This window comes from Callospermophilus lateralis, unplaced genomic scaffold, assembly GCF_048772815.1.
Source record: "Callospermophilus lateralis isolate mCalLat2 unplaced genomic scaffold, mCalLat2.hap1 Scaffold_530, whole genome shotgun sequence".
NCBI lineage: Eukaryota > Metazoa > Chordata > Mammalia > Rodentia > Sciuridae > Callospermophilus > Callospermophilus lateralis.
The window spans coordinates 726,424-752,000 of record NW_027514463.1 but is presented as its reverse complement, the minus strand read 5'-3'; the positions used below and the strand labels follow the sequence as shown (position 1 = coordinate 752,000).

At 42.6% G+C, this 25,577-nt stretch overlaps 1 protein-coding gene across 8 annotated transcripts in view; it reads right to left on the bottom strand.

Annotated features, from left to right (window-relative positions):
• LOC143389277 (beta-chimaerin) overlaps window positions 1-25,577 on the bottom strand; it is a 103,952-nt gene that overhangs the window by 20,583 nt on the left and 57,792 nt on the right. For 5 of the 8 annotated variants that reach the window (XM_076842435.1, XM_076842438.1, XM_076842440.1 and 2 more), the window contains exon 1: window positions 13,380-13,625. In XM_076842435.1, coding sequence (XP_076698550.1) covers window positions 13,380-13,625 — 246 coding nt within the window. Of the gene's footprint in view, window positions 1-13,379; window positions 13,626-25,577 lie in introns of those variants that run through there. The other 3 variants (XM_076842437.1, XM_076842442.1, XM_076842436.1) reach the window with 2 other exon arrangements.

Below are 25,577 nucleotides of genomic sequence, written 5' to 3'. Positions count from 1 at the left end.
GGCACATGTTAGAATTAATGATATCACATATATATTTATATGGTTACATATGATAGGGAGACCCTTAGAATATAAAGATTACTGATTCCCACACTTTCTCAGAAGTTGGAGTAGTCTGTGATGGGTGATGGTTTTAGCTTTGCTGAGATATATATTGCACATATTTTCTGTCAGGTGCACAGGACATGGTTCTGCAGTCAGTGAATGAATGTGGTGGGTCAAGCGCTCAATTCACATAGCTATGAGTACACCCATGCAGAAACTCACACTTTCCTTGTCATTGTATTCCTAAATATAACAGGCAAAGATTTCCTGCAGCCCTCTTAAATGACAAAAGTCTATTGTGGGGTAGTTATACACAAGCAAAACTACTCACCCTGCGAGGTCAGGCAGGAGGCTGGAATCTGCAAGGTCTGCAGCGGCAGCAGCAGCTTCATTCCACCTCGAGGTAGGCAGCGGGTCTGGGCTCCTGTGGGCGGTGGAAGCAGCTGCTTCCTTCTTGCCAGGAGATAAGGCAACGGGGGCGCGGGGGTCGGCGCCGGCAAAGTCCGCCTGGTTGGTTCCTGGCGCCGCCTCATTCCTCCTCCTCCTCAGGTGGCCGCCTGGTTCCTCCACCTCAGGTGGCCGCCTGGTTCCTCCTCCTCAGGTGGCCGCCTGGTTCCTCCTCCTCCGGCCGCCGCCTGGTTCCTCCTCCTCCGGCCGCCGCCTGGTTCCCGCCGCCGCCTGGTTCCCGCCGCCGCCTGGTTCCCGCCGCCGCCTGGTTCCCGCCGCCGCCTGGTTCCTCCTCCTCCTCAGGCGGCCGCCGCCTTCCTGCCACCGCCTGGTTCCTCCTCCTCCGGCCGCCGCCTGGTTCCTGCCGCCGCCTGGTTCACGCCGCCGCCTGGTTCCTCCTCCTCCTCCTCAGGAGGCCGCCGCCTGGTTCACGCCGCCGCCTGGTTCTTCCTCCTCCTCAGGCGGCCGCCACCTTCCTGCCGCCACCTGGTTCCTCCTCCTCAGGCGGCCGCCTGGTTCCGGCCGCCGCCTGGTTTCTCCTCCTCCTCCGGCCGCCGCCTGGTTCCGGCCGCCGTCTGGTTCCCGCCGCCGCCTGGTTCCTCCTCCTCCTCAGGCGGCCGCCGCCTGGTTCCGGCCGCCGCCTGGTTCTGGCCGCCGCCTGGTTCTTCCTCCTCCTCAGGCGGCCGCCACCTTCCTGCCACCACCTGGTTCCTCCTCCTCAGGCGGCCGCCGCCTTCCTGCTGCCGCCTGGTTCCTCCTCCTCAGGCCGCCGCCTCCTTCCTCCCGCCGCCTGGTTCCTCCTCCTCAGGCCGCCGCCTGGTTCCGGCCGCCGCCTGGTTCCCGCCGCCGCCTGGTTCCTCCTCCTCCACAGGCGGCGCCTGGTTCCTCCTCCTCCGGCCGCCGCCTGGTTCCGGCCGCAGCCTGGTTCCTCCTCCTCCTCAGGCGGCCGCCGCCTGGTTCCCGCCGCCGCCTGGTTCCTCCTCCTCCTCAGGCGGCCGCCGCCTGGTTCCGGCCGCCGCCTGGTTCCGGCCGCCGCCTGGTTCTTCCTCCTCCTCAGGTGGCCGCCACCTTCCTGCCGCCGCCTGGTTCCTCCTCCTCAGGCGGCCGCCTGGTTCTGGCCGCCGCCTGGTTCCTCCTCCTCCGGCCGCCGCCTGGTTCCGGCCGCCGCCTGGTTCACGCCGCCGCCTGGTTCCTCCTCCTCCTCAGGCGGCCGCCGCCTGGTTCCGGCCGCCGCCTGGTTCACGCAGCCGCCTGGTTCCTCCTCCTCCTCAGGCGGCTGCCGCCTGGTTCCGGCCGCCGCCTGGTTCTTCCTCCTCCTCAGGCGGCCGCCACCTTCCTGCCGCCACCTGGTTCCTCCTCCTCAGGCGGCTGCCGCCTTCCTGCCGCCGCCTGGTTCCTCCTCCTCAGGCCGCCGCCTGGTTCCGGCCGCCGCCTGGTTCCGGCCGCCGCCTGGTTCCGGCCGCCGCCTGGTTCCGGCCGCCGCCTGGTTCCGGCCGCCGCCTGGTTCCGGCCGCCGCCTGGTTCCGGCCGCCGCCTGGTTCCGGCCGCCGCCTGGTTCCGGCCGCCGCCTGGTTCCTCCTCCTCCTCAGGCAGCCGCCGCCTTCCTGCCGCAGCCTGGTTCCTCCTCCTCCGGCTGCCGCCTGGTTCCTCCTCCTCCGGCCGCCGCCTGGTTCCGGCCCCATAGTGAGATTTTTAAGTCAGAAAGATATATTAACTTAATTCATATGGATGTGGCAATATGATCTCAAAAAACATAAAACAAAGATTGAATTACAAGGAGAAACTGACAAATCCAAAATCGAATAGGAGACTTCATATGTAACCAAAGAATACACACTCTTTAAAAACACATGGAACATTTACATAAGCTGACTACAAGTCAAGCTTCAATATATACAAAAACATTGACACTATATTACTGTATATTAACAAATACATAATAATAGGTTGCCCAACTCCAGCATGTTTGGTATGATACATTTAGTACCAGTGGTACATGAGACCAAGTCACTCATAAATGGAAACTTGATATGTCTCAGAAAGAGCTTTTAAATTAGTGGGGGAAGGATGTCAGATAGATGAATTATTTCCTATTTCATTCACTAGGCACCTTTCCATGGCCTCATTAGTCCCTCATTTAGTTGATACTCACATGCTGATGCTTATTGAGGAGGGCCCTATTACTAGGTCTCTTTCAACCAGGTGAAGTTGAAAGAGATCAGAGGAGCAAGAACTCCCTGCACTTAAGGATCTCATTATCTACAAGAATAAAGAGGCAACTTGAACAATTATGTCAGTGACAATAGAGCATGTTGGAGATCCTGTGGTAGAAGAATGGAGAGAATGTAAATTATTCTGAGAAAGTTAGGGAAAGTGGTATTGAACTGGGTTTTGAAGGATGGATAGTTTACCAGACTGGGAATGATGAGCTGGCAGGGAAGCCACAGAGTTAACTGGGGAGCAGATGACTTGGGGACAACATTCTAAGATGAGGAAATAGCATAATCAAGACCCAATGACAGTGGGCTTTGTTTTGGGTGAAAGGCACTCTTTTTTATAGGTGGTTCAAAAGAGGGATGATACAATGCTCTTCTCTGAAACATCTGCAGTGGATAAGGTACCCTCATGGGAAATATCCCCATGCCTTGGAGGAAAAAATGGAAATAAAATATTTAGAAATTTAGAAATTAGGAGGGTAGCTGCAATATTCACTGCACACAAACAAAAATGTACGTTGATAAAACAGAAGCTGACCTACTAACTGCTTTGGGAAATGTCAGATATATTAATCACAAATTTTCTATAATTGGCCTTTTTGTAAAAATTTTTAAAAATAAATAGAGAACATCAAAATCAATGCTTATTCACCCTGCTCATCTTTACCCACATGCTTTCCCAGCAGACATCCTTACTGCCTTTGATCTCATTTCTCCAGCCAAACAGATGCAGGTAGACATTGCAGACTCACAAATAACTCCAATGTCCCTCTCAGTCCTACAGAAATAAAATGGAATGGTAACAGAGAAGAATTGTGAAGTTAGCTAAACATTATTTTAGGCTCACTGCCTAATTTCCTTTTTTTGGGATGGGCTACTGTTTATTTTCATGGCTGATATATTGATCACTTTTCTTTTAGACAATCTCTACAACATAGATCACATGTGAATGTTAAGGGCCACCTCAGAGTCCATTTTATTTGGGGTTGACTTATTTGGCTACTCTCTTAGTAAAAACACCTCGTATCTTAAAAGTCACTAATTGGCATTTTCCATTACTCAGCAGTTTATTGATTTTCAATAATATCTTTTTGGAAAAAGAACATTTTGCAAACTTTAGGGCAGTAACTAAAATACCCTAGACAGGAAGAAAATACCCCAGACAGGAAGAATGTCTGTCCAAGACTTACTGGGCATGGTTTGCCTGGAATTCAAAAACCACACCAAACAAAAAGATGGCATTACAGGAGATAAGGCATGTTTTATAAATGACCCAGGAATTGCCACTTAATAAAAACAGAGCCAGCAGAACTGTCAAGAAAAATCCCAGGCATGTGTAGCAAGTAGCCCCTGGCTTGGCCCTTACTAAATGAACAGGATGTTATTTGTCTCACATCTGCTCAATCAGGAAGACAGTATTCTCTAATGATTTTATAACAAATATGTTTTAGTGGACTGGTGTAAACATCTCTCAAATGTACAATTAGCTTGGCTCAGGATCTAGTTATAAGAGAGTGGTATTTATCATGTGCCTGCAGTTGAGAAGATTTGCTTTTTCTCATCAGTCTATATTGGGGTTTATCAACTTTATTACCATTTGGGGCTTGAAAATTCTTTGTTGGGGCATGGGCAGCTATCTTGTGCATTGTGGGATGTTGTGCAGCATCCCTGACCCTTACTCGCTAGATACCAGTAGCAAACCTCAGTGGGGACAAACCACAAATATCTGCAGACATTGCGAAATGTCCCCTGGGGGTGACATAGTAACCTTGATTGATATTCACTGGTATAGAATAGAACCGTACTGTCATTGGTGTCATTTTTATTAAAAATGGGAACTAAGCAGGGCAGTTTGCATTTTTATTATTTAAATTAATAAGGGGAACATAAGTTGGGCATGATTATACCTAGGGAGACTGAGACAGGAAGGATTCAAAGTTTGAGGATCCTTAGCAAAACTCTGTCTCAAAATATGTGTGTGTGTGTGTGTGTGTGTGTGTGTGTATGTTTATTGAGACAATAATAAAATGGGTTGGGGGTGTAGCTCAATGGGAAAGCACCTGTGGGTTCAATCCCCAGTACCTGGAGGGAAAAAAAATAAGAACTTGATTATTTTTCTTTGCTTCAAAAAAGGCTCTTTGGACCAAAGGCAAGTTTTTTCTGTTTTCTTTCTGTGTAAATGAGGAGCCTCAAGGTAGATCTGAGGGTCTAGTCCAGCTTTTGCCCAGTGTTAAGTGAGGGCAGGGAGCATTAGTAGCTTATTCTCAGTCAAATCTAGAGATTTGAAAGTCTCTAGATTTCGTCCAAGGAGATATATATATATATATAAAATTTACTGTAGTGCCTGTAATCATGTGACATTTAACTCATGTGAGAAATTAAATTAAACTCTGGACTTTCCCCTCTTGAAAGACTGACCTTGAAGTGAACCTTTTCAGATGGAAGAACACAGCAACAGAGAGTGCCACAGAGAAATCTGCAATCCCCTCTTGAGGCCCACTGAGCAGATGCTGCAGGGGAGCCTGGGTTCTGAGGTGAGGTTCTCAACCCCAGCACCACAGATCCCTGGATTCGTCTGTCAGCAGCTACTACAGTGCATTAAAAATAGGATTCAGGATGTGGTCCAAAGGCAAGTTTGTGATGAGCTCAATAACCTCATCTTGTTTGACAAAACTACTTTGGACCAACTCTGTAAGAAGTTTCCCAGCTACAAGCTCATCAGCCCAGTTGTGGTCTCTGGGAGACTGAAGAGTCATGGTCCCAGGTCAGGACAACCTTTCTGGAGCTCCTTAACAAAACGCTCAGCAAATTAGTCTAAAGGTGCAGTGCTCCAGTAATTGACATAGAAAATACAAAACGGGTGGTGTCCTAGCTGCTGGTAAAGATGCATGAATGGGTCAAATCAATTATAACAAAAAAGCTTCATCAAAATTAAAAAAATGGGATCAAATTTCTCAAACAACAATTGCTGCAAAGCTTTTTGGGACTCTCCTCATGCATAAAGTGAGATATTATCTAATTTCCTCTCAAGTTCATGAGGATATTGGCACCCACATTCTTTTGAGACAGCCTTGTTCAGAAACCTTCTGTGGCTCCCCATTGGGTGTGGCAGGGCTTCTCAACCTCAGTGCTATTGATGTGGGACTAACTAACTCTTTGTGGTGGGGGCTGTCCTGGGCATTATGGGATGTTTAGCTGTATCCCCAGCCTCTCCTGGTTGCCACTGGTACACCCTCAGTGTGAGAATAAAACAAATGTCTCCAGACATTGCAAATGTTCCGGGGTGAAGGGGGTGGGTATGATCCTTGTCTGTGAGAGTCCTATTCTTTCATCATCACTGTCTTTCTTGCACATGGTACATATCAGCTTGAAGTCTGTATTGAGTACAGGAATGAATGATGAAATAGTTTCCTTTCCTGAGAACCTGCCAAAAGACCTGACTGATGTGTACAGTGACCACTGGTACTTGCCCCACCCTCACCCACACCCCCAGCAAAACATAAACCCATATTTCTCTGGGCTGAAAATTCCAGAAACATGCATTTACTCATTTAGACTAGTACCTTTGAATTATGTGTTCTTTGGATCAAAACAAACTCTATACAAAATTAATAAGAGCCGAGTACTTGATAAGAGTCAGACTCTTTAGAAGATGATTAGCATTTGTGAGTGGCTTGGCCGAGTCATGTCCCTGATGTGTGTAGCCTAAGCCAGGCATCCCAGCAGGGCTTACAACAAAGCCTTTTCTCTTCCACTGGGCTCTGCTGATTTGTAAAAGAGTTTACAAGGATAGTAATGACAGTGTCCTAACATGTATGTACAGACAAACCAAGGAGGTCAAAGAGAAGCTCTGAGTCAGGCCCTGAGAGGCAGAGCACACCACTGCCTATGTGAGACCCTTCTCCAAAAACCCTTTCTGCACATGCTTGAAATCCCTGCTGTCAATGCAGTTCCTGGATACAGGCATTCTGCTGAACCCAACAGATTTAAAACAGATGAATTAAGCTGTCATTTTCATGAACACGCTCTTTTTAAGCTAAACATTCATTGTCATGGGTTTGGATCTTAAATATCCCCCAGAAGCTCATGTGTTAAAGACTTGGGTCCCTGTGATGGTGCTATTGGGAGTTGGTGGGATCTAGATAGAGGGATCTAGCTAGATCTAGTTAGATCTAGCAGCACACTGTGACACATTCTCAGCATCTTGAACTTCTAGTCTGGCCTCCAGGAATATTATGGAAAGGTGGCCATCAGGGGGAGTATGCTATAACAGCACACAAGATAGGGTGTTCCCCAGGGGAGAAGGATGCTGCCAGCAGAGTCGGGGACAGAAAAGGGTGAGTAAGGAAACTATTTCACTTATGTCCTGATGAGGACACTTCTGAGAGTCACCACACAGGACACGGGGGCAACAGGAGTAAACTAGGGCACATGGCCTTCACTATAAAATACTGGGTAGCACTGTACACTAATGTCCTTAGCCAAATAGGGGGGGGGGCAACAGCTGGCCTAGCCCTTCCTAATGGCGTCTGTCTGCCTATAGCCCAGTCTGATGACCCTGGCAAGGGCCTGCTACCTACAAGTGCAATAAACACAAGTGCATGCAACACACAAGCCACAAATGAGTGCTCATTGGGGTGGGAGTGAGGAAGGAGGCTCTAAAGCTGCACTTTTGTGTAGACAGGGTCATGAGCTTTGCCTATGTGGAGACAGTCTGCTGAGGCTGGGCCCTGATATTCATAGGAGCTTCTGCAGTCAGGAACCAGACAGAAATCCCTCTCTCTGGGGGAGTTTCCATCTGACCAGGGGAAGGCAGGACAACAAGTAAATGTGTACATCAGCCAGTGACCAGTGCTGTGGAGAAAAGTAAGAAAAAGTGGAGTTGGTGGTGAGGGGAGACGGACTAACGGGGGAAGGGAACACAGGTGAGGTGAGTGTAGGGAGGTTCCTCTTGACCTTGAGAACTTTCCACATGGGGAGGAGAGAGGAGTGTCCTGGATGTCCCTGGGTGGAAGGAGAGAGCAAAGCAGAGTGATGCAGATCCTGGGGACAGGCTGGGTGGGGAGGGACCAGCTCTGAGGTCTCTGAGGGCACCTGCGGAGTCCTCAGCTTCTGCCGGACTGATAAACAAACTGTGCAGGGGCCCCTTTGTCTCTGGGTCTCCTCCCTGGCTCACTCCTGGCTCATTTCTGACTCCAGGTTTTCACTCATGTTGTTTGCACTGCGCAGAATGTTCTTTATTCCTTCTGTGTAAATCAAGGTTTTTTTTTTTTTTTTTTTTTTTTTAATTCAGGGTGGTGCTGACTTCCCACTTCCTCCAGGAGCCTGCTTGGTTAAGGATGGAAAAGCAATTGCCCTGTTCCCTCCACAGGATCCTGCAACATGGAGCATCCCACTCTTTGAATTCTCCTGGAAACTGATTTCTGCGACTCCTGTTCTCCACATGTAGCTGCAGGACTGAAGTCTCAGGAGTGTACTCTGAGTAGCTGGACAGGACCCTGCACTGAGAAGGGCCCAGACTTGGTCAAATGCTCTGTTGTCACTTTCTTGAAATTCCTAATAATATTTTAACATGGGACGCACAATTTCATTTTGAACTGGGCCCCACTAATTATGTAGCCAGTCCTCTCTAACCACAAATATTAACGTGAAGCAATAGCTAATCATAGCTTTGATTATAAAATATATACTCTGAATGTGAATCAGTTACAGTAAATTGACACTTACAATTTACCACAGTCTAGGAAAAGTCACAAGTTATTTTAAAGATTTTTATGCACTTACCATAATCCTTTTCATGAAGAAATGCTTAGTAAAGTTAAGAGATCAGGAATGACTAAACTTTTATCACTTTCTGTCAGAGCGTTAAAGCATGGATAAGAAAAATCAATGAAAACTTCCCCAGGTCACAGAAATTAGTAGTGGCACCTAGACCAAGGAGTTGACATTTAATAGCAATTAAATTGCATCTAAAGAACTTTTCTAGTGAACATGAAAACTCTCAATGAAATTTTGAATTTTTACTTATAGCACCAATGATGCTTCACCTTTGGATGAAGCTAGAGATCCCTCCTATTGAAGGTTCCTGAAAACAATAGTTTATAATGAATGGCTTGCATCCCCCAGAAAGGTACGGTCAAGTCTTAACCATGGGTCACTGTGAATGTGGCCTTTGGAAACAGGACAATTGAAGATACAATTAAGATGAGGTCATGCTGGATTGGGGTAGGCACTAAATTCAATGATCTTATAATAGTCAGACCTGCAGAGGTACAGAGAACTAGATGAGAAAAAGATGGTGTGAGAGAGAGAGGGACTGCAGGGACATACCTAGAAGCCAAAGGACCTGCAAGGCCCCCCAACAACTGCAAGGTAGGAAAGAGGCAGGAGATTGTCTCAGAGACTCCAGAAGGGACCAGCCCTGCCCATGCCTTGGTTTCTCCAAAACTGTGAGAAAATAAATTTTTGAGGTTTTTAAGCCACTGAGATTCTGGTCATTTATTATAAAAGTGCTAAAAAATTAAGAGTCCTCAGAGATAAAAAGACTTTTTAAGAACTGGGGAAAAGTATGCATGATATCTAAATCTAAAAAATCTAGATCATTTGTCTACTTTATAAATAAATGAGGAACATAAACCAGGACTGGTTATATGATAAAATACATTCAAAGAAATCATCAGAGTTTATTTCATTTTCTATTACATCTTTTTGCAAGAAAGGAAGAAAGAGATGATGAATAAAGAGGGGTATGAGGGTAAAGAGTGAGAAATACAGAGACAGGAAAAACTAAACAAAAGGCACAATTGAGAGACACAAATAGAAGAATGATAAAATAATGATAGAGGTTAACAACAAATGAATACTTACTACAAGGACCAGGAGATCAAAAGTTCTTTAGAGGTATTCCTTAAAACTCACAACATTCCCATTTCACAGATGAGGAAGTTGAGGTCAAGGGAACCAAGTTCTTTGCCAAAGATCATATTGTGGCCAGGAGTGCTAAAGCTACCTATGACAACCTCGCCACGTTTTAAATATGGGAGGGCAGGATGGCCATCCAGATACTGGGGGTTCTGGGGTTTGAGTTTTAGAATTCAGCCACAAAGTGTTATTGGAGAAACTATTCTGGAGTGCTGGGGGTGTGGTTCAGTGGTAGAGCACTTGTCAAGCATATGTAAGGGCCTGGGTTTGATCCCCAGCATCACAAAAAAAAAAAAGAAGAAAGATTATGCCAGTTACATGTGAGTGCCTCTTCCAGTCAACTACATAACATCAAATGAGCTAAGTCCATACAAATATGCCGTGCTTATATAATTATAACACACCAATTTAAACAAAATAATAGACCAGGTGCAGTGGCACATGCTTGTCATCCCAGCGGCTTGGGAGGCTGAGGCAGAAGGATAAGTTCAAAGCCAGCCTTAGCAAACCTAAGCAACTCTGCAAGACCCTGTCTCTAAATTTAAAAGGGGATGCAGATATGGTTCAGTGGTTAAGCACCCCTGGGTTCAGTTCCTAGTACCAAAATAATAATAAAAGTAATAATAATAATAATAATAATAATAATAATAATAATAATAATAATAGAAGGGGGATAGGTAGAGTACAGCAAGAAGATCGGGGCAGGGAGGAAGAGGAAAAGGGAAGGTACTAGGAAATGACTGAGCAAATGATGTTATGTGCTTGTATGAATAGGGCTTAATGAATCCCACTATTGTGTATAATTATAATGCATCAATAAGAAATAGAATTTTAAAAGTTACATTTAATTAAAAACATAAACTGAGTTAAATTACAGTGATTTTCTCTTGATAAATAATTTTCATTTTAGGGTGGAGTCTGTTATTTTTGCCATTCTTTAAATAAATACCTCTTCATGCCAAATAGGTGTGAATAACATTAGAAAATTCCAGCTTTAAATGAGCAAGAATTGCATCAGCCTACAAGGTTGAAAAAGTACATAATCATTGCATGATGTGAGGCATCACTGTAATTTGATTCCAAAAGTTTTAGTTCTGACTCTATTCTGGGTTTTTCTGTTTGCTTGAAAACAGGCACAGTAGATATGTGTGTGTAGTCAGGGACAGTGGCTGGGAGCTTTCTGATAGGATGGAGCACAGATTCCCAGTTTGTTGGGGCTTCTGTTCATTCCTCTTGACAAAGTTCCTGGATAGAGTAAGAAAGAGGAATTTATATGGAACAGGCCTGACAGGGGCAAAAAAGTCTTGTTATGGGGTGAGGAATCAATTCTACTGGCAGTTGCAAATCTCAGAGGAGTCCGGAAAGGATCGATAAACATGAAAATGTGATTATTTATTATTTTTATTGAACACTTACTCTATGCCCTGTACCCAATATCCTCAAATAAGAACGTAAATTATAAATCAAGAAATTTTCAGAATAAAATCTATTAGAAGTCAACATAAAGAAACAGCTAGTGTAAAATTAAGGTTTAAAACAGAAATTCCAAGCAGAGAGTGGAGACTTTGATAAGAAATTTCTTTCTCAGTTAGTGGCTTTTGACTAAAAGCCCACTGTTGTATTTATAGCATAGAACCGCTTTTGGAATGTTCTTCCAAAGTCCATGCAAAGTTTCCACTTACACTTCTTTGGGGATGCCGGGAGGGCAAGGGGCAAGGAAGGACAGAGGGAATGCCTCCTCCAGCCCTGGTCACTCACTCTTAAGGTCAGTGGCACAAACAGTACTATTGAAAGCCACAATCAACTGCTGCCACTAGTCTGGGGTCTGTTAAGTTTCAAAGATGTCTATTTAAAACACATGAGAGAAGGCTGCTGTCTGGCTTTTGTACCCCTCTCAACATATTGTCTCTTCTCTGCCTTTCTTTGTCTCAATAGCTGAAAATTAGAAGAGGCCACACAGAATAGATTCTGAGTTTTTAAGTGAACATTTTTGAAACTGGTGTTTTTCACTGATATTGAACATTTCAGGTAGCAACAGTACTATTTAAGAAATAAAATGCACTGTCTTTTTGTTTTAAAATGTATGAATAGTAAATTTCCACTCAGAGTCCTAAGATTGAAAAGACTGACTGACGTTGCTTTGAAGCCTATCAATCAACTAAATACACGTGTGTATGTTTTTTTAATTTAATTTTTTTTTTATTTTTAACATTAGCTCAGACACAGTATATACATGGAGAAGCTAGTCCATAAAGACATTATGGTAGGGCACATAATTCCAATAGTATCTTAAAGCCAATATAATTGGAATTTTTGAGAGGAAGGAAAAGTATTTATAAGTCCAAGAAGATCCACTCTTTCTTCCATGGTAGCATATCCACAGGATACCCCAAGCCAGGGATTTCTGCCAAAAGTCAGAAAAACACGTTCTTAAGGCAGAAAAATAATGAAGGTTAAAATAGAAAACAGGAAGGAGAAAAAAACAAACCATAGACTTTCTATGCTCCAAATTAGATCAGTCACTGTTTGGTGTTGGGGAACTAGTAAGAGCCTCGGCATGGAACAAAACCTATATAATGCAATTCTTCACCCTAATGCTAGATATGTAGGGCTGAATAATTCCATTCCTCAGTTGAATGATAGCATACAAATGCCTGAGCCATTTGACTTCTAAAAACAGAAGCAGGGAGACACACCAAACTCACACGAATGTCTATTATCTCATAGACGCATGTTGGTTCTGGTGGAGGATTGGCAAGCAAGAGCAGAAAATCTGTTTCCCCGTCACCTCTGACCAAGGGTTATCTAGTCCCAACAGTCACTAGGGTTTACCGGCCCTAAAGGAACTGAGTTTAAAAAAGAAAGCAATTCATATTTTCTTTCTCGTTCCTGTTCTCTTCTACCTGAATGCTTCCTCTCCAATCTCTCCAGTCTTCTCGGTTGTCAGCCTTTCTGCTGGGGTAAATTTCTAATTCTCTCTTGTCTCTCAGCAGCATGTCAAGCCAGACAATGTGGCATCAGATTCCCTACCTGCCCTTTTGGGACAACACAGTAAAAGAAATAGGCCATAATTTTCCTAGAGCAGGTCATAGTTACAAGTGCTGATCTAAAATGGAGAAGACAGTCATTCTTGTTTTATAAATACACGTGGGAAAGTCCACTTCAGAGGCTTCCCTATCTTTGTTTGGTCTGGGCAGCAGGACCCAGCTTGGCTAGGCGAGGAGGGTAGCCTTGCACCCAGAGCATACACAAAGCAACTGGCTGATATCTCTCCTCATCATTTCCTTTCACAGCTGGCTACACAGAAACAGAGGGAGGTAGCACTGCTGAAAACAAAGGACAAAACCCAAAATGTGAAATGGCAACTGTTTTCACTTGCTCAAAGACAGCAAGTTTCTTTACCGCTACTCAGAGTGGAAAAGTACAGCTCAGCTTCCACCAGAACATCTCTAAGCACAGAGTGGGCATGCTCTGTTTTTCTTTCACTGGACACGGGAAGGGAAATGGATCTGATTATCAGGAACTAAGTCAATACACAGATAGGTGTTTCTAGGCAGAAGCACCCAGCAAGCTGCTTTCTGGGGCCTCCGGTTGGATTCAATACAAGGCAACAGTATTAAGTAGGAAGCTCAAAGTGAGAAACAAAGGAATTTTCTGTCTCCTGACAGGACCACCCCGGACCAGATGGAAACCACAAACGGACCCTCCCTACCTGCTCAGGTGTGACAAAGGAAGGATGCAGCGTCTTACCTTGAATTTGTGTGTCTTATCATAGTTGAAGTGGTTGTCGTTGTGTGTGAGGACAGCCCTTCGAACCAGGGAGGAGATCTGTGAACAGGCAAAGAGTTTGAGAGGGGGCCAAAGCCAGCTGCCTTTGACTCCCACGATCACCCCCAATGCCACGGCCAGCAGCTCTTGGCACTTCCTGCCTTGCTTAGACTTCCGAACCACAGTGCACTTTTTCTCATTTTCCAGCCACAGTTCCTGAGAGAACATAGTGCCTGGATCTCAGATCTTCCTAGTTTCCCCTGCAGAGCCTGGGAAGCTCTGTGCTGTCAGGGTCTTCCAACTGTGGCTAATGTTAGGCAGCAGATTTGAGGCATCTGCGTCCTGTCTGCAGAGGCCTCTGGCATGTGACCTGGAAGGGCCAGTTTGAGTGATGGAGGGGGCTCTGCTTCTGATTAAGGACAGGCCTGTTTTGTACTATGTCTTAAGGCCAGCATGTGCCTGGAACAATAGCACACATTCACGTGTACAGCAACCCCCAGAAGTGGCATCCAGTTAGCACTGAGGATCCAGGAGGCAGGGGCAGGTGGCTTTACTCCTCCTGCCCCAGCACATTGCAAAAGAGAGACCTCTCCTACTTAATAGCACATCCCCCCACCCCCCACCCCCTTGCTCTCTCTCTCACACACACATCACCCCAACTAGCTCTGATGTTCAAAGTCTGAGGCTGTATCCAATTATTCTGGTTCTCTGAACCCCATCCTGGGCTGAACTGCAGCAGATTAAACCTTTAACCCTGATGATTGTTTAATCTTACAGGGATAAAACCTCATCTCTTTTTGCCAAATCTACCCCAGCCCTTGAGAGCTTCATCTTTATTCTTATGCATGCATTAAATTGGAACAATCTGAGCACTGACTGGAATATGGAAGAAGAGCAGAGCATTTCAGCTCTGAGTTCTATAATCAAAGTTAAAAAAAAATAAGAGGCAAGATGTGTTGCTTGTAGGATGCCCCCTTATTTCTCCTCTATCCTCCTTCCCACAACCTCCTCCAAACACACACAGATATGAAAATATTCCTTAACTAAAACCAAAACATCACAGTTGTTTTTCTTTTGAATAAAACAACCTCAATGCTCAGTCTGTTGGTGTCACAGTCTCTCCAAAATTCCTGTATGCTCTTAAAAGGATAATCTATTTGATGGCCTCCTGTGAGACCATAGTTGTTGGTTCTGGGGCTCATTGTTACTAGAAGTGAGGAAATTGTCATGTCTTGAGTGTATTCCTGATTGATTGGTGAACTTTAACCCTGCTCATGCCAGACAGCAAAATCAGAACTTTGGAAACTTAGAAAGTCAGAAGAATGCAGATGTCTGAATCATTATGGAGATGGACAGTCCACAAATTTCATCCTGCCCTCTAATGAGACGTGGTCCCACGTGTCAGCAGAGTTCCCCAAGTAGCCTTGTGGAAGGATCACAAAACAGTGATCCTTTCCTTGTGTAATTCTCTACTTCCATATTTCACCATCATTTTTACTGGGTTCAGAAGTTCATTCTCCCATTCTGTTACCTTCAATAATAATAAGAGCCACTTTTTTATATTGAGCATAACTCCGGCTGTGCCAGATGATGCTTACAATGTATTACACATACTTACTCATTTAATCTTTGGCACATGGATATGAGGAGTAAGATTTTTATCCCCATTTGATGAATGAAGAGATTGAGGCATTGAGAGGTAAAACAAAAAAGTAATCTGTCAAAGATATGCAGTGACAGAGCCAGGACTAGAAGACCAGGCATTTGTATCCAGCATCCAAGCTCCTAAACACTGTGCCTGGCTACCTGAGCTTAGCGATGTGCTGCCTGCCACGTCCTGTCACCACACCCTGCCAGAGGCTTCATGTAAAATAGCGGTCACTTCTACTTCCCTTTTACCTTTCTTACCCCATAAAAACTCAGACCCTGGTTATCATTCCAGTCCACCTAACACACAGCTGCACAGCACCACTGAATCCACTCAGCCCTCCCCATCTGCTCATAAAATTCCAGGGCTTCTCTGTGGATTAAAGGCATCCTGCATTGCAGGGTTTTCATGATCTGGTTCCAATATATCTAGCTCATCTTATTTCCTTACACAATTCCAACAAAATCTCTTTTCTGATATGCTCAACTTCTTACCCTGGAAGCTTGCTCTGTCCTTTAGAATATTCCAGGATCATTTCAACATGTCTACATTTTCACCAATATTCACATTCTAATTCAAGTGCCTTCTTCTCCAACGGGACTTTTCCAAATTCCTCCACTGGAGGAAAAATGGTCCTTTGAAATCCCATAGTTAGAGAAAAAATGTATCCTTTTTTTTTTCTGATTGTGCTGTCCATGTCTCATGTGGCAGTGATTTATAACTGGTCTTTTCCCTTGTCACACTGAGAGCCCTTTGTGTCATGCCTGTGCCTCATCTGCCTTTGTTTCCCCTGATTAGGCAACAATGTCAAATAAAAGCCCTTGCCATGGCAGACACTGGATAAATATAAGGTGCTGGAAAACCCTTATGCATCCAAGAAGCCAGAGCTGTGGAGGATGGCAGACCAAGGTGTCTGATGGCATGGGGTGTCCCACCCACCATCTTGGCCTCCCCGTGCCTCAGCTTCTAAGGTCCTGAACCTCCAGGGGTCTGCCTTCCCGACGGGCTCCACCAGACCCCTTTTTTCTCTTTCCCAGTGTCCACTCCCCAAGAACAACTGTCTCTGACAGAGGCTTGACATACATTTGCAAGTTTTTTAATGCGTGGCCTAATAGTAAAAAGCTGGAGACAAGAAATAAGGATTCTTTTCCAAACCTTCACTGCTAGCAAACCAAGAGAGAAACCTTTGGATGGCTGGCCAGCCAACCATGTTGGGTAGGAACAAATTCTGCAATCTCAACTAGGCTAATCTCATGAATATACAGTTTCAGAATCTGATAAACTGTAGGTATTTGAAAACTGAGCGGTCACGTCTACCTCCCTTTTACCTTTCTTACCCCATAATAACTCAGACCCCGGTTATCATTCCAGTCCACCTAACACACAGCTGCACAGCACCACTGAATCCACTCAGCCCTCCCCATCTGCTCATAAAATTCCAGGGTTGAATACAAATTTTAATATTTATTTTATGTTCATGTCTTTATTTATAATGAATAATTTTTATTCATATTTGTGACAGTGATTTCTTTTTCAGATATTTGTTCAATGGGATTGACTCACACACAAGACCATTCAGACATGTGAAGGAACCACACACTGCTCCCTTAAGATCCTTCTCTAAGGGACTGGAGTGTTCCATTGGAACAAGCATGATTGTGAATAGTGTGGATGGCCTCAGGTCACCCTCTTACTAAAGGAAAATTATAACAACAGCCTCTTGTTGGAAACTTCCTTCTTGGAGAGCATGCTTACACAGAGCCCTTCTTTATCTAGGTACCCAAGGAAGGCTCCTTGGCTCCCTTTACATCTTCTACATTTTTGAATGCATTCTCTAGACACAGCAGACAGTGAGTACTTTTGATGACAGTTTTTTCCTAACAGAATTTTCCATCTGACCTATTTTCATCTATACATTCATGAGACGAAGCACATCTCCCTACATGACATGTTTAAATCAGGGATTCTCCTTGAAACTTCTGACATTTGGGGCTGGGCAATTCTTTGTTGTGAGGGCTGCCTTGTGCATCCTAAGGTGTTCAGTGGCAGCCCTTGCCACTACTCACTAGATGCCAGTACAACTGTCCCACCCTCAATCCCTGCTGTGATCACAGTGGAAGGTCTGCAGACATTGCCAAATACAAGTCTCTACAGCATGTTTACTAGAGGCACTGTGCTCTTTGCCTATTTCAACTCACTGAAAATTTATAACCCTACGAGGTAGGTACTGTTATAATCATCTCCATTTTACAGATGAGGAAAAGAGAACTGAGAGTTTAAGTAACTTCTCTAAGGTCACACAGTTGGCACATGATAGAACATAGGAACAACAATGTCTATGTCCCCCACCCCTGAGAAAAAAATTGTCTTTAAATTTTTGTGGTGGTAAGATACTAATAACATAAAGTTTATCATTTTAACCATGTTAAAGAGTATAATTCAGTGGCATTCAGTCTATTGACAATTTTCTGCAACATGACTACTATGTAGTTCCAGAACTTTTCATCACTCCAAAATGAACCCTGTGCTCATCAGCAGTCACTCCCCCAGTCCTCCTCCCTGCATCCCTGGGCATCCACCTGTGGGCTTTCACTCTCTGTAAATTTTCTTTTCCAAAAATCTCACATAAAGGAAATTATACAATCTAGCGCCTTCTGTCTGCCTTCTTTCCCTCTGAATAATGTTTTCCAGGATCTTTCATGTTCTAGCATACATCAGGACCTCATTCCTCTTTATTGCAACAAATAACTGCCCACTATAGGTATACCACAATTTGTTGATCTATTCATCTGTTGATAGGCATTTGGATTGTTTTCACTTTGTGGCTATTATGGATAGTGCAGCTAATAACACTGTGGTACAAGTTTTATTGAGCACTTATTTTCAATTCTTATGGGTAAACCATAAAGCTATGCCTTTGTCCACCAGTCTAAAACTGTCTCTCATCCCAATAATGCTCACATTTAAAAATATGCAACAGACAAATGCCAGAATGATTCTTTCTCCTACTGCTGGCCTGATAACTAGCAGGGCTGCTGCTTTGTGAACTGATTTCCAAAAAGGGGATCCTCCCCATACCCTTGTGGGAAACAGGGGAGGCTATAAATAAATGATAAAATAAGGTCACCACTTCCCTTTCCTTCTCCCCACCGCCACATATGAATAAAGGTCAGGATTCTAGTCATTATTCTCCTTTTTCTCTATGATCCTGGGTCCAGGAAGGAACCAGGTAACAAGAAGGAAATGAAACGTTGTCAGACAAAGACAAGAAGGAAAGGTCAATGGGCAAGAAGATCCCGGATGAGAAGCCCTGTTGGGTGCCGGTGTACCTGGGATGGCAGGAGGAGGAGGACTCCCTCGTCCCCCAGCTCTGACTAAATTAACCTAGCATCCTAAGCAACAGGGGACCTTAGGAGTTCATCTACTTCCCGGTTTCTCCCCACCTACCTTCAGACAGGCCCAGCTCTGGTCCTCCAGGGGTCAAACCATCTGCCTTCTTAGTAACAAGATCTAGAGAAGACGATAGACCACCAGTCTACAGTTCTTCCATAGATCCCAAGGACATACCCATGCTACATTTTAAGGAGAGCTTATTAAAAATGCAATCCTCAGTCCCTGGACAGTCTCTCTTACTACTCTAACCAGTCTTTGGGCTCCCAGGCCCAATACATGGCTCTGTCTTGAGTCTGAATCTCTCTTAGGAGTTGACATCCCCAGCTATTTTCCTGACGACAACCACCACCCTGCTACTGAGGCTTCTCCTGACTCTTACCAGCATATGAAATGAAAATCAATATCACTCATGCTAGAGAGGGGGGTCTGGAGTGGAGGTCCCTAATCTGTTGGTGTTTGTGTGAATTGGGTTGTGTTTGGGGGAAAAATAAAGTTGGTGATGTATCAAAACACTCTTGGCTTACACCTGTAATTCCAGCTACTTGGGAGGCTGAGACAGGAGAATTGCAAGTTCAAGGCTACCCTGGGAAACTTAATGAGACCCTGTTTTAAAATAAAAATTTTTAAAAGGGCTGGCAATGCAAAAACCCAAAGGCTGAATATTCTCTCTGATATGCGGATGCCAACACACAATAAAGATGGGGAAAAGAAGTTTATTGGATTAGACAAAGGGGAATGATGGGAGGGGGGGATGGGAATAGGAAAGGCAGTAGAATGAATCAGATAGAATTTCCTATGTCCATATATGAATACATGACCAGTGAAACTCCACATCATGTACAAAATTTTAAAAAAGTAAAAAAAAAATGGCTGAAGATGTAGCTCCATGGTATTGTGCTTGCCTGGGTGCATGAGACTCTGGGATCCAGTCCCCAGCACTGTGACAACAACAACAACAATAACAAAAATCCCAGACTCAAAAACATTCATGTGTACTAATCCAATGATTCTATTTCTAGGATTTTCTTAAGCAGGTCTTGAGGTAAGAATTTAAATAGACAAATGCAGAGAAAATGGTAATGTTAATCAAAACAATATCAAGAAGTGAGAAAAAGCCAAAACATTCAATATAGGGGAAAGGCCACATAAATTATGGCATAAACATGAAAAGTTATCAGGTAAACAATAATCCAGATGATTTAAATAATATCAAATGGTAATAGAATTAACTCTGGGTGGAGAAATCTTCGTTGACCTCTATTTTCTTGTATATATTTTTTCTATATTTTTGGAGTTTGCTATAGTGATTATGTTCTAGTTCTGTTATATAAAAAATGCTTTTGAAGTACACTATAAAAACTTTCTTAGATGATGAAATTTTAATGTCCTAAGTCAGTTTTGAGTTCATTGAATCTTTCCTCTTCTTTTTATGGGAGAAGCTGATGAGGGCCAGAGGAGTTTGATGATTTGCCCCTCATCACAGAGCTATTGAATAACTGGATCCAGAGGCAGATCCAGACCCAGAGCTCCTGCCTGAGGTCCTCTAGTTCTCCTCACACTTGGGCAGGCTTTGGAGTCTCCTGGAGGGCTGGGTTGCTGCAACTAACCCCAGAATTCCTGCTTCTGTCTCTGTGAGGCCAGGCCTATGCATTTCTAATGCATTCCCCATGATGCTGATGTTGCTGGTCCTGGGGTGTCTTGGAGGACCCCTGTTTTATGCTTTCTACTGCACCTGTGGATGCACAGTTTCCTGATAAGAGCATCACCTGGAGAAAAAAGACCTTCCCCAAAATGCTCAAGTTCTACCTCAGACCCACTGAACCCAGCCTGATTGATTCCGTGTGTGCTGAACACTTTCTCTTACTACCAGGTAAATCTTTTTTCTTCTCCCTGAGAACTACCCTGTGAGTGTCTCCTCTCTTTTTTGCTTGTGGTTTTAGGGCCTGAAAGAGGAGTAGGCCAACAAAGACATATGACTCAATTGCAAACTCATTCCCATGACTTCTGAAGAAACAGGAAAGGCCAGGGTGGGGACCTGCTATCTTTCCTGCCCCTGTGCTAGTTAGAGAAGTATAATTGTGGTTTTATTTGAGCTCATCTAAACATCACATATAAATGGTTGACCTGCCTCATGCCTAAAACAGTTGCTGACCTCTAAACTTGGTACACTCTGGTCTGAAGTAAAGAGGACTTTGTCTTCAATGGTTGGACATGCCCAGCTGCTGCCTGATTGCTGTTCAAGGACTGATGGCCATCCTCAGGATGAGGGATTCAAAAGTACCAAGGTAGGTCAGGAGGGGAGATCTCTAATCTGTTGGTGTTTGTGTGAACTGGCCCTCCCAGAACTTGCCTCACTTCATTCAAAGCAGCCAGCATTGACTCCAGGTGGCAGGGCCTGGGTGGCCTCAAGGTAGATAAGGTACCTTGTTTGGAGCAGGTAAATAATCTGATGTTACTTGGGTCAATTGATGGCATGATGCTGTCATTCCCATCTTATCATATAATTTCTCCAGCTGTCTTGCTGAGACTGATGTCATCACTTTGACTAACTACTGATGTTTCTCACAGGCTGTGTAAAAGTAGAAAAAAGACCACAAGGGAAGACAAAACATGAGGTTGCATTAGATGTCGCACACACTTCAACATGCAGTTGCTGTTTTTTTGTTGTTGTTGTTTGGTTTTTGTGTGCTATTGTTGTATCAAAGTTTCGCATCAGCCTGCAGTGATTCATTTCCTTAAATGAGAATTTTAAAAGCCTTAGCTGATTTTCTTTTTTTTTTTTTAATGAGAGTACTATAGTTATACATAAGTTGGGTTCATACATACATGGAATTTGATTTCAATCCCCATGCCCCCTTGCCCTCTCCTCCTCCCTCCCCTATTCTCCTTCCTTACTCTATTGATCTTCCTTTTGCTTCTATATTTATTTATTTTTGATAGGTACTTTCTATATATACGTAAAGGTGAATTTCCCTTTGCAACATTTATGTATCCATAAACATGATTTTGTTAATTTTTCCATATTTCCTCCCCTTTCCCATCCTTCCTCTCTCCTTCTCATTTGCCACCTACTCTACTGATCTTCCCTATGAATTTATTTAGTACCTATCCACTACCTTTTTTCCTTTATTTTGTTCTAGTATCTACATATAAAACATTAGAGCCTTGATTTTCTAAGTCTGGCTTATTCTGATTATTATATTCTCCACTGCCATTCATTTGCGAGCAAACACCATAATTTCATTCTTCTTTATGGCTGAGTAAAACTCCATTGTGTATGTGTGTGTGTGTGTGTGTGTGTGTGTGTGTGTGTGTGTGTGTCTGTGTAATATTTTCTTGATCCATTAGGCAACTGGGCTGGTTCCATAATTTGACTGTTGTGAATTATGTTGCTAAAAACATGGAAGTGGCTCTATTGCTATAGTATGCTGATTTTAGTTCTTCTGGATAAACACAATGGAGTAGGATAGCTGGGTCATAGGGTGGCTTTATTCCTATTTTTAAAAGGGATCTCCATACTGCTTTCCAGAGTGGCTGCCCTAATTTACAATCCCACCAACAATGTATGAGTGTACCTTTTCCCCACATCCTCATCAGCATTTATTATTATTTGTAATCTTGATAATTGCCATTCTGGTTTTATTTGAGCTCATCTAATCATCACATATAAATGGTTGACCTGCCTCATGCCTAAATGAGATGAAAGCTTAGTGTTGGTTTGATTTGCATTTCCCTGATTTCTAGAGATGTTGAACATTTTTTCATATATTTGTTAGCAATTTGTGATTGTTCTTTTGAGAAATGTCTGTATAGTTTTTGGCCATTATTGATTGGAATCTTTGTGGGTTTTTTTTGAGGGGTGAGTTGTTTGAGTTCTTATATTCTGTATATTAATTCCCTGTCAAAGAGGCAGTAGGCAAAGATTTTCCCCCATTCTGTGGGTTCTCTCTCTACATTCCTAATAGTTTCCTTTCCTGTTCAGAAGCTTTTTAATTTTGTGGCATCCTACTTGTTGATTCTTGGTTTTATATCTTGAGCTTTAGGGGTCTGGTTGAGGGCCTGCACCTATATGATGGAGTGTTGACTCTATGTTTTCTTCTAGCCATTGCAAGATTGCGGGTCTAATTCCCAAGTCTTTGATCCGTTTTGATTTGACTTCTGTGCAGGGTGAGAGATGAGGATCTAATTTCATTCTTCTACATTAGATATCCAGTTTTCCCTGCACCATTTGTTTAAAAGGCTATCTTTTCTCCACATTTATTTTTGGCACCTTTGTCAAGTATCAGATGGCTGTAAGCATGTGGGTTTGTCTCTTTCTTCTATGCCATTGTTCTTCATGTCTATTTTGATGCCAATGTCATGCAGCTTTTGTTACTGTAGCTCTCTGTACTATGATTTGAGATTGGGTATTGTGATGTCCCCAGCATCACTCTTCTTGCTCAGGATTGTTTTGACTATTTTGGATCTCTTATTATTGAAAGTGAATTTTACAACTGTTTTTTTTTCTAGTTCTGTGAAGAATGTCATTAGTATTTTTGTTGGGATTGCATTGAATCCATATATTGCTTTTAGTAATATGGCCATGTTGACAATATTAATTCCACCTATTCAAAAGCATGAGGGATTTTGCCATCTTCTAAGGTCTTCTTCAATTTCTTTCTTTAGTTTTCTATAATTTTCCTTGTAGAGCTCTTTCACCTCCTTGGTTAAATTAATTTCCAAGTATTTATTTATTTGAGGGTATTGTAAAAGGAATGGGTTTTCTGACTTCTTTCTCAGCAGAATCACTGTTAGAGTATAGGGAAGCTATTGATTTATGAGTGTTGATCTTGCTTCATGCTGCTTTACTGAGTTCATTTGTCAGCTCTAGCAGTCTTCTGATGGAGTTTTTGGAACTTATAGGGACATGTCAACAGCAGAGAGAGTTTGACCTTTTCTTTTCCTATTTGCATCCCTTTGTTTTCCTTCTCTTATTGATTCCACTGGCTAGAGTTTTGAGAACTATATTGAATAGAAGTGGTGAGAGTGGACATTCTCATCTCATTCCTGACTTTAGAGGAAATGCTTTCAGTTTTTCTCCATGCAGTATTATATGGAGTTTGGGTTTTTTATACTTAGCCTTATAATGTTGAAGAAAGTTCCTTCTATCCCTGATTTCTCTGATGCTTTTATTATGAATGGGGGTTTGATTTTATCAAAGGCCTTTTCTGTATGTATTGAAATGATCATATGATTCTTGTCCTTAATTCTGTTTAAGCGGTGAATTACATTTATTGATTTGCATATGTTGAAACAACCTTGCATCATTGAGATGAAGCCCACTTGATTGTGGTGTATTATCTTCTTGATGTAGTTTTGAATGTGGTTTGCTAATAATTTATTAAGGATTTTTTTGTATATATATATATATTCATCAGGATATTAGTCTATAGTTTTCTTTCCTTGATATTTAATCTTTGGTTTTCTATCATATTTATACTGGCTTCATAGAATGTATTTGGGAGTGTTTTCTCCCTTTCAATTTTATGGAATAAAATTGTGAAAGACTGGTGTTAACTCTTCTTTAAAGGTTTGATATAACTCTGCTGAAAATCCAACTAGTTCTGGGGTTTTTGTTGTTGTTGTTGTTGGAAGGCTTTTAATTGCTGTTTCAGTTTCATTATTTGATATTGGTCTGTTTAGGTTTTCTTCCTGGTTCAATTTTGGCAGGTCATATATGTCTAGAAATTTGTCCATGTCTTCTAGATTTTCTAATTTATTGGACTATAAGTTTTCAAATTAGTTTCTAATGATTGTATTTCAGAAATACCTGTGGCTCTATCTCTTTTTTTAATCTCTAATTTTGTTGATTTGTACCTTCTTGCTCTCTCTTTTGGTTAGTTTAGTTAAGTGTTTATCAATCTTAGTTATCTTTTGAAAAACCAACTTTGTGTTGTATTGATCTTATATAATTTTTTATTCTCTAATTCATTAATTTTTATTCTGATCTTTATTATTTTCTGCCTTTTGCTGATTTGGCACTTAGTTTGCTCTTAGTTTTCTAAGGCCTTGACATGAAGTATATGCTTATTTCTTTGGGATCTTTTTTTAATGTGGGTACTCAATGCTATAAATTTTCCTCTTAGAACTGCTTTCATACTGTCCCAAGGATTTTGACATGTTGAGTCGTTGTTCTTACCTGGTTCTAAGAATTTCTTGATTTCTTCTCTCATTTTTCCTATGATACATTCTTCATTTAAGAGTATTTTTTAATCTCCATGCATATATGTGATTTCTATCATGTTTCTTGATGTTGTTTTCTAGTTTCATTTCCTTTTGATCTGATAGGACATGGGATTATATCAATTTTTTGTATTTGTTAAGACTTACATTATGACCCAGAATATGGTCTATTTGTAGGTGTCTGTTAGGTCCATTTGATTTATAGTGTTATTTAGATTGAAAATATCTTTTTTTTTGTACCAGGGAATGAACCCAGGGGTACTTTACCACTGAGCCATATCTCTATCCTTTTAAATATTTTATTTAGAAAAGGGTCTTGCTCAGTTTCTAGGGGATTAAGTTGCTGGGACTGGCTCTGAACTCACAATCCTCCTGCCTCAGCCACCTGAGCCACTGGGATTAAGGTATGTGTGTGCCATAATTTCTGGTAAGGTTGGAAATATCTTTATTGATTTTTTGCTTTTATGACTTGTCTATTGTTGATAAGAGTTTGTTGAAATTACCCAGTATTATTGTATTGGTATGTATCTGAGTTTTAATATCAAGGAATTTTTTTAATGAATAGGTACACTGACATTGTGGTGTATATCCCCTTTACCAGGATGTAGTGACCTTCTTTGTCTCTTCTGATTAATTTTTGCTTGAAATATGCTTTGTCAAATATGAGAATAGTTACCCTGCTTGTTTTCAGACTCCATTTCATAAAATTTTTTTTTCTATTCCTTTACCTTCAGCCTGTGAGTGTCTTGCAAACAACTTATAGTTGGATCTTTTCCGATTCACTCTGCTAATCTACATATTTTAATTGGAGAGACCATTTATATTCAGCATTATTATGAATATGGGATTGTGGTTTCCTGCCATTTTTATTTTTCATTACACTTAATTCTGTCTTGATTCTCATTTGGTTGATTACT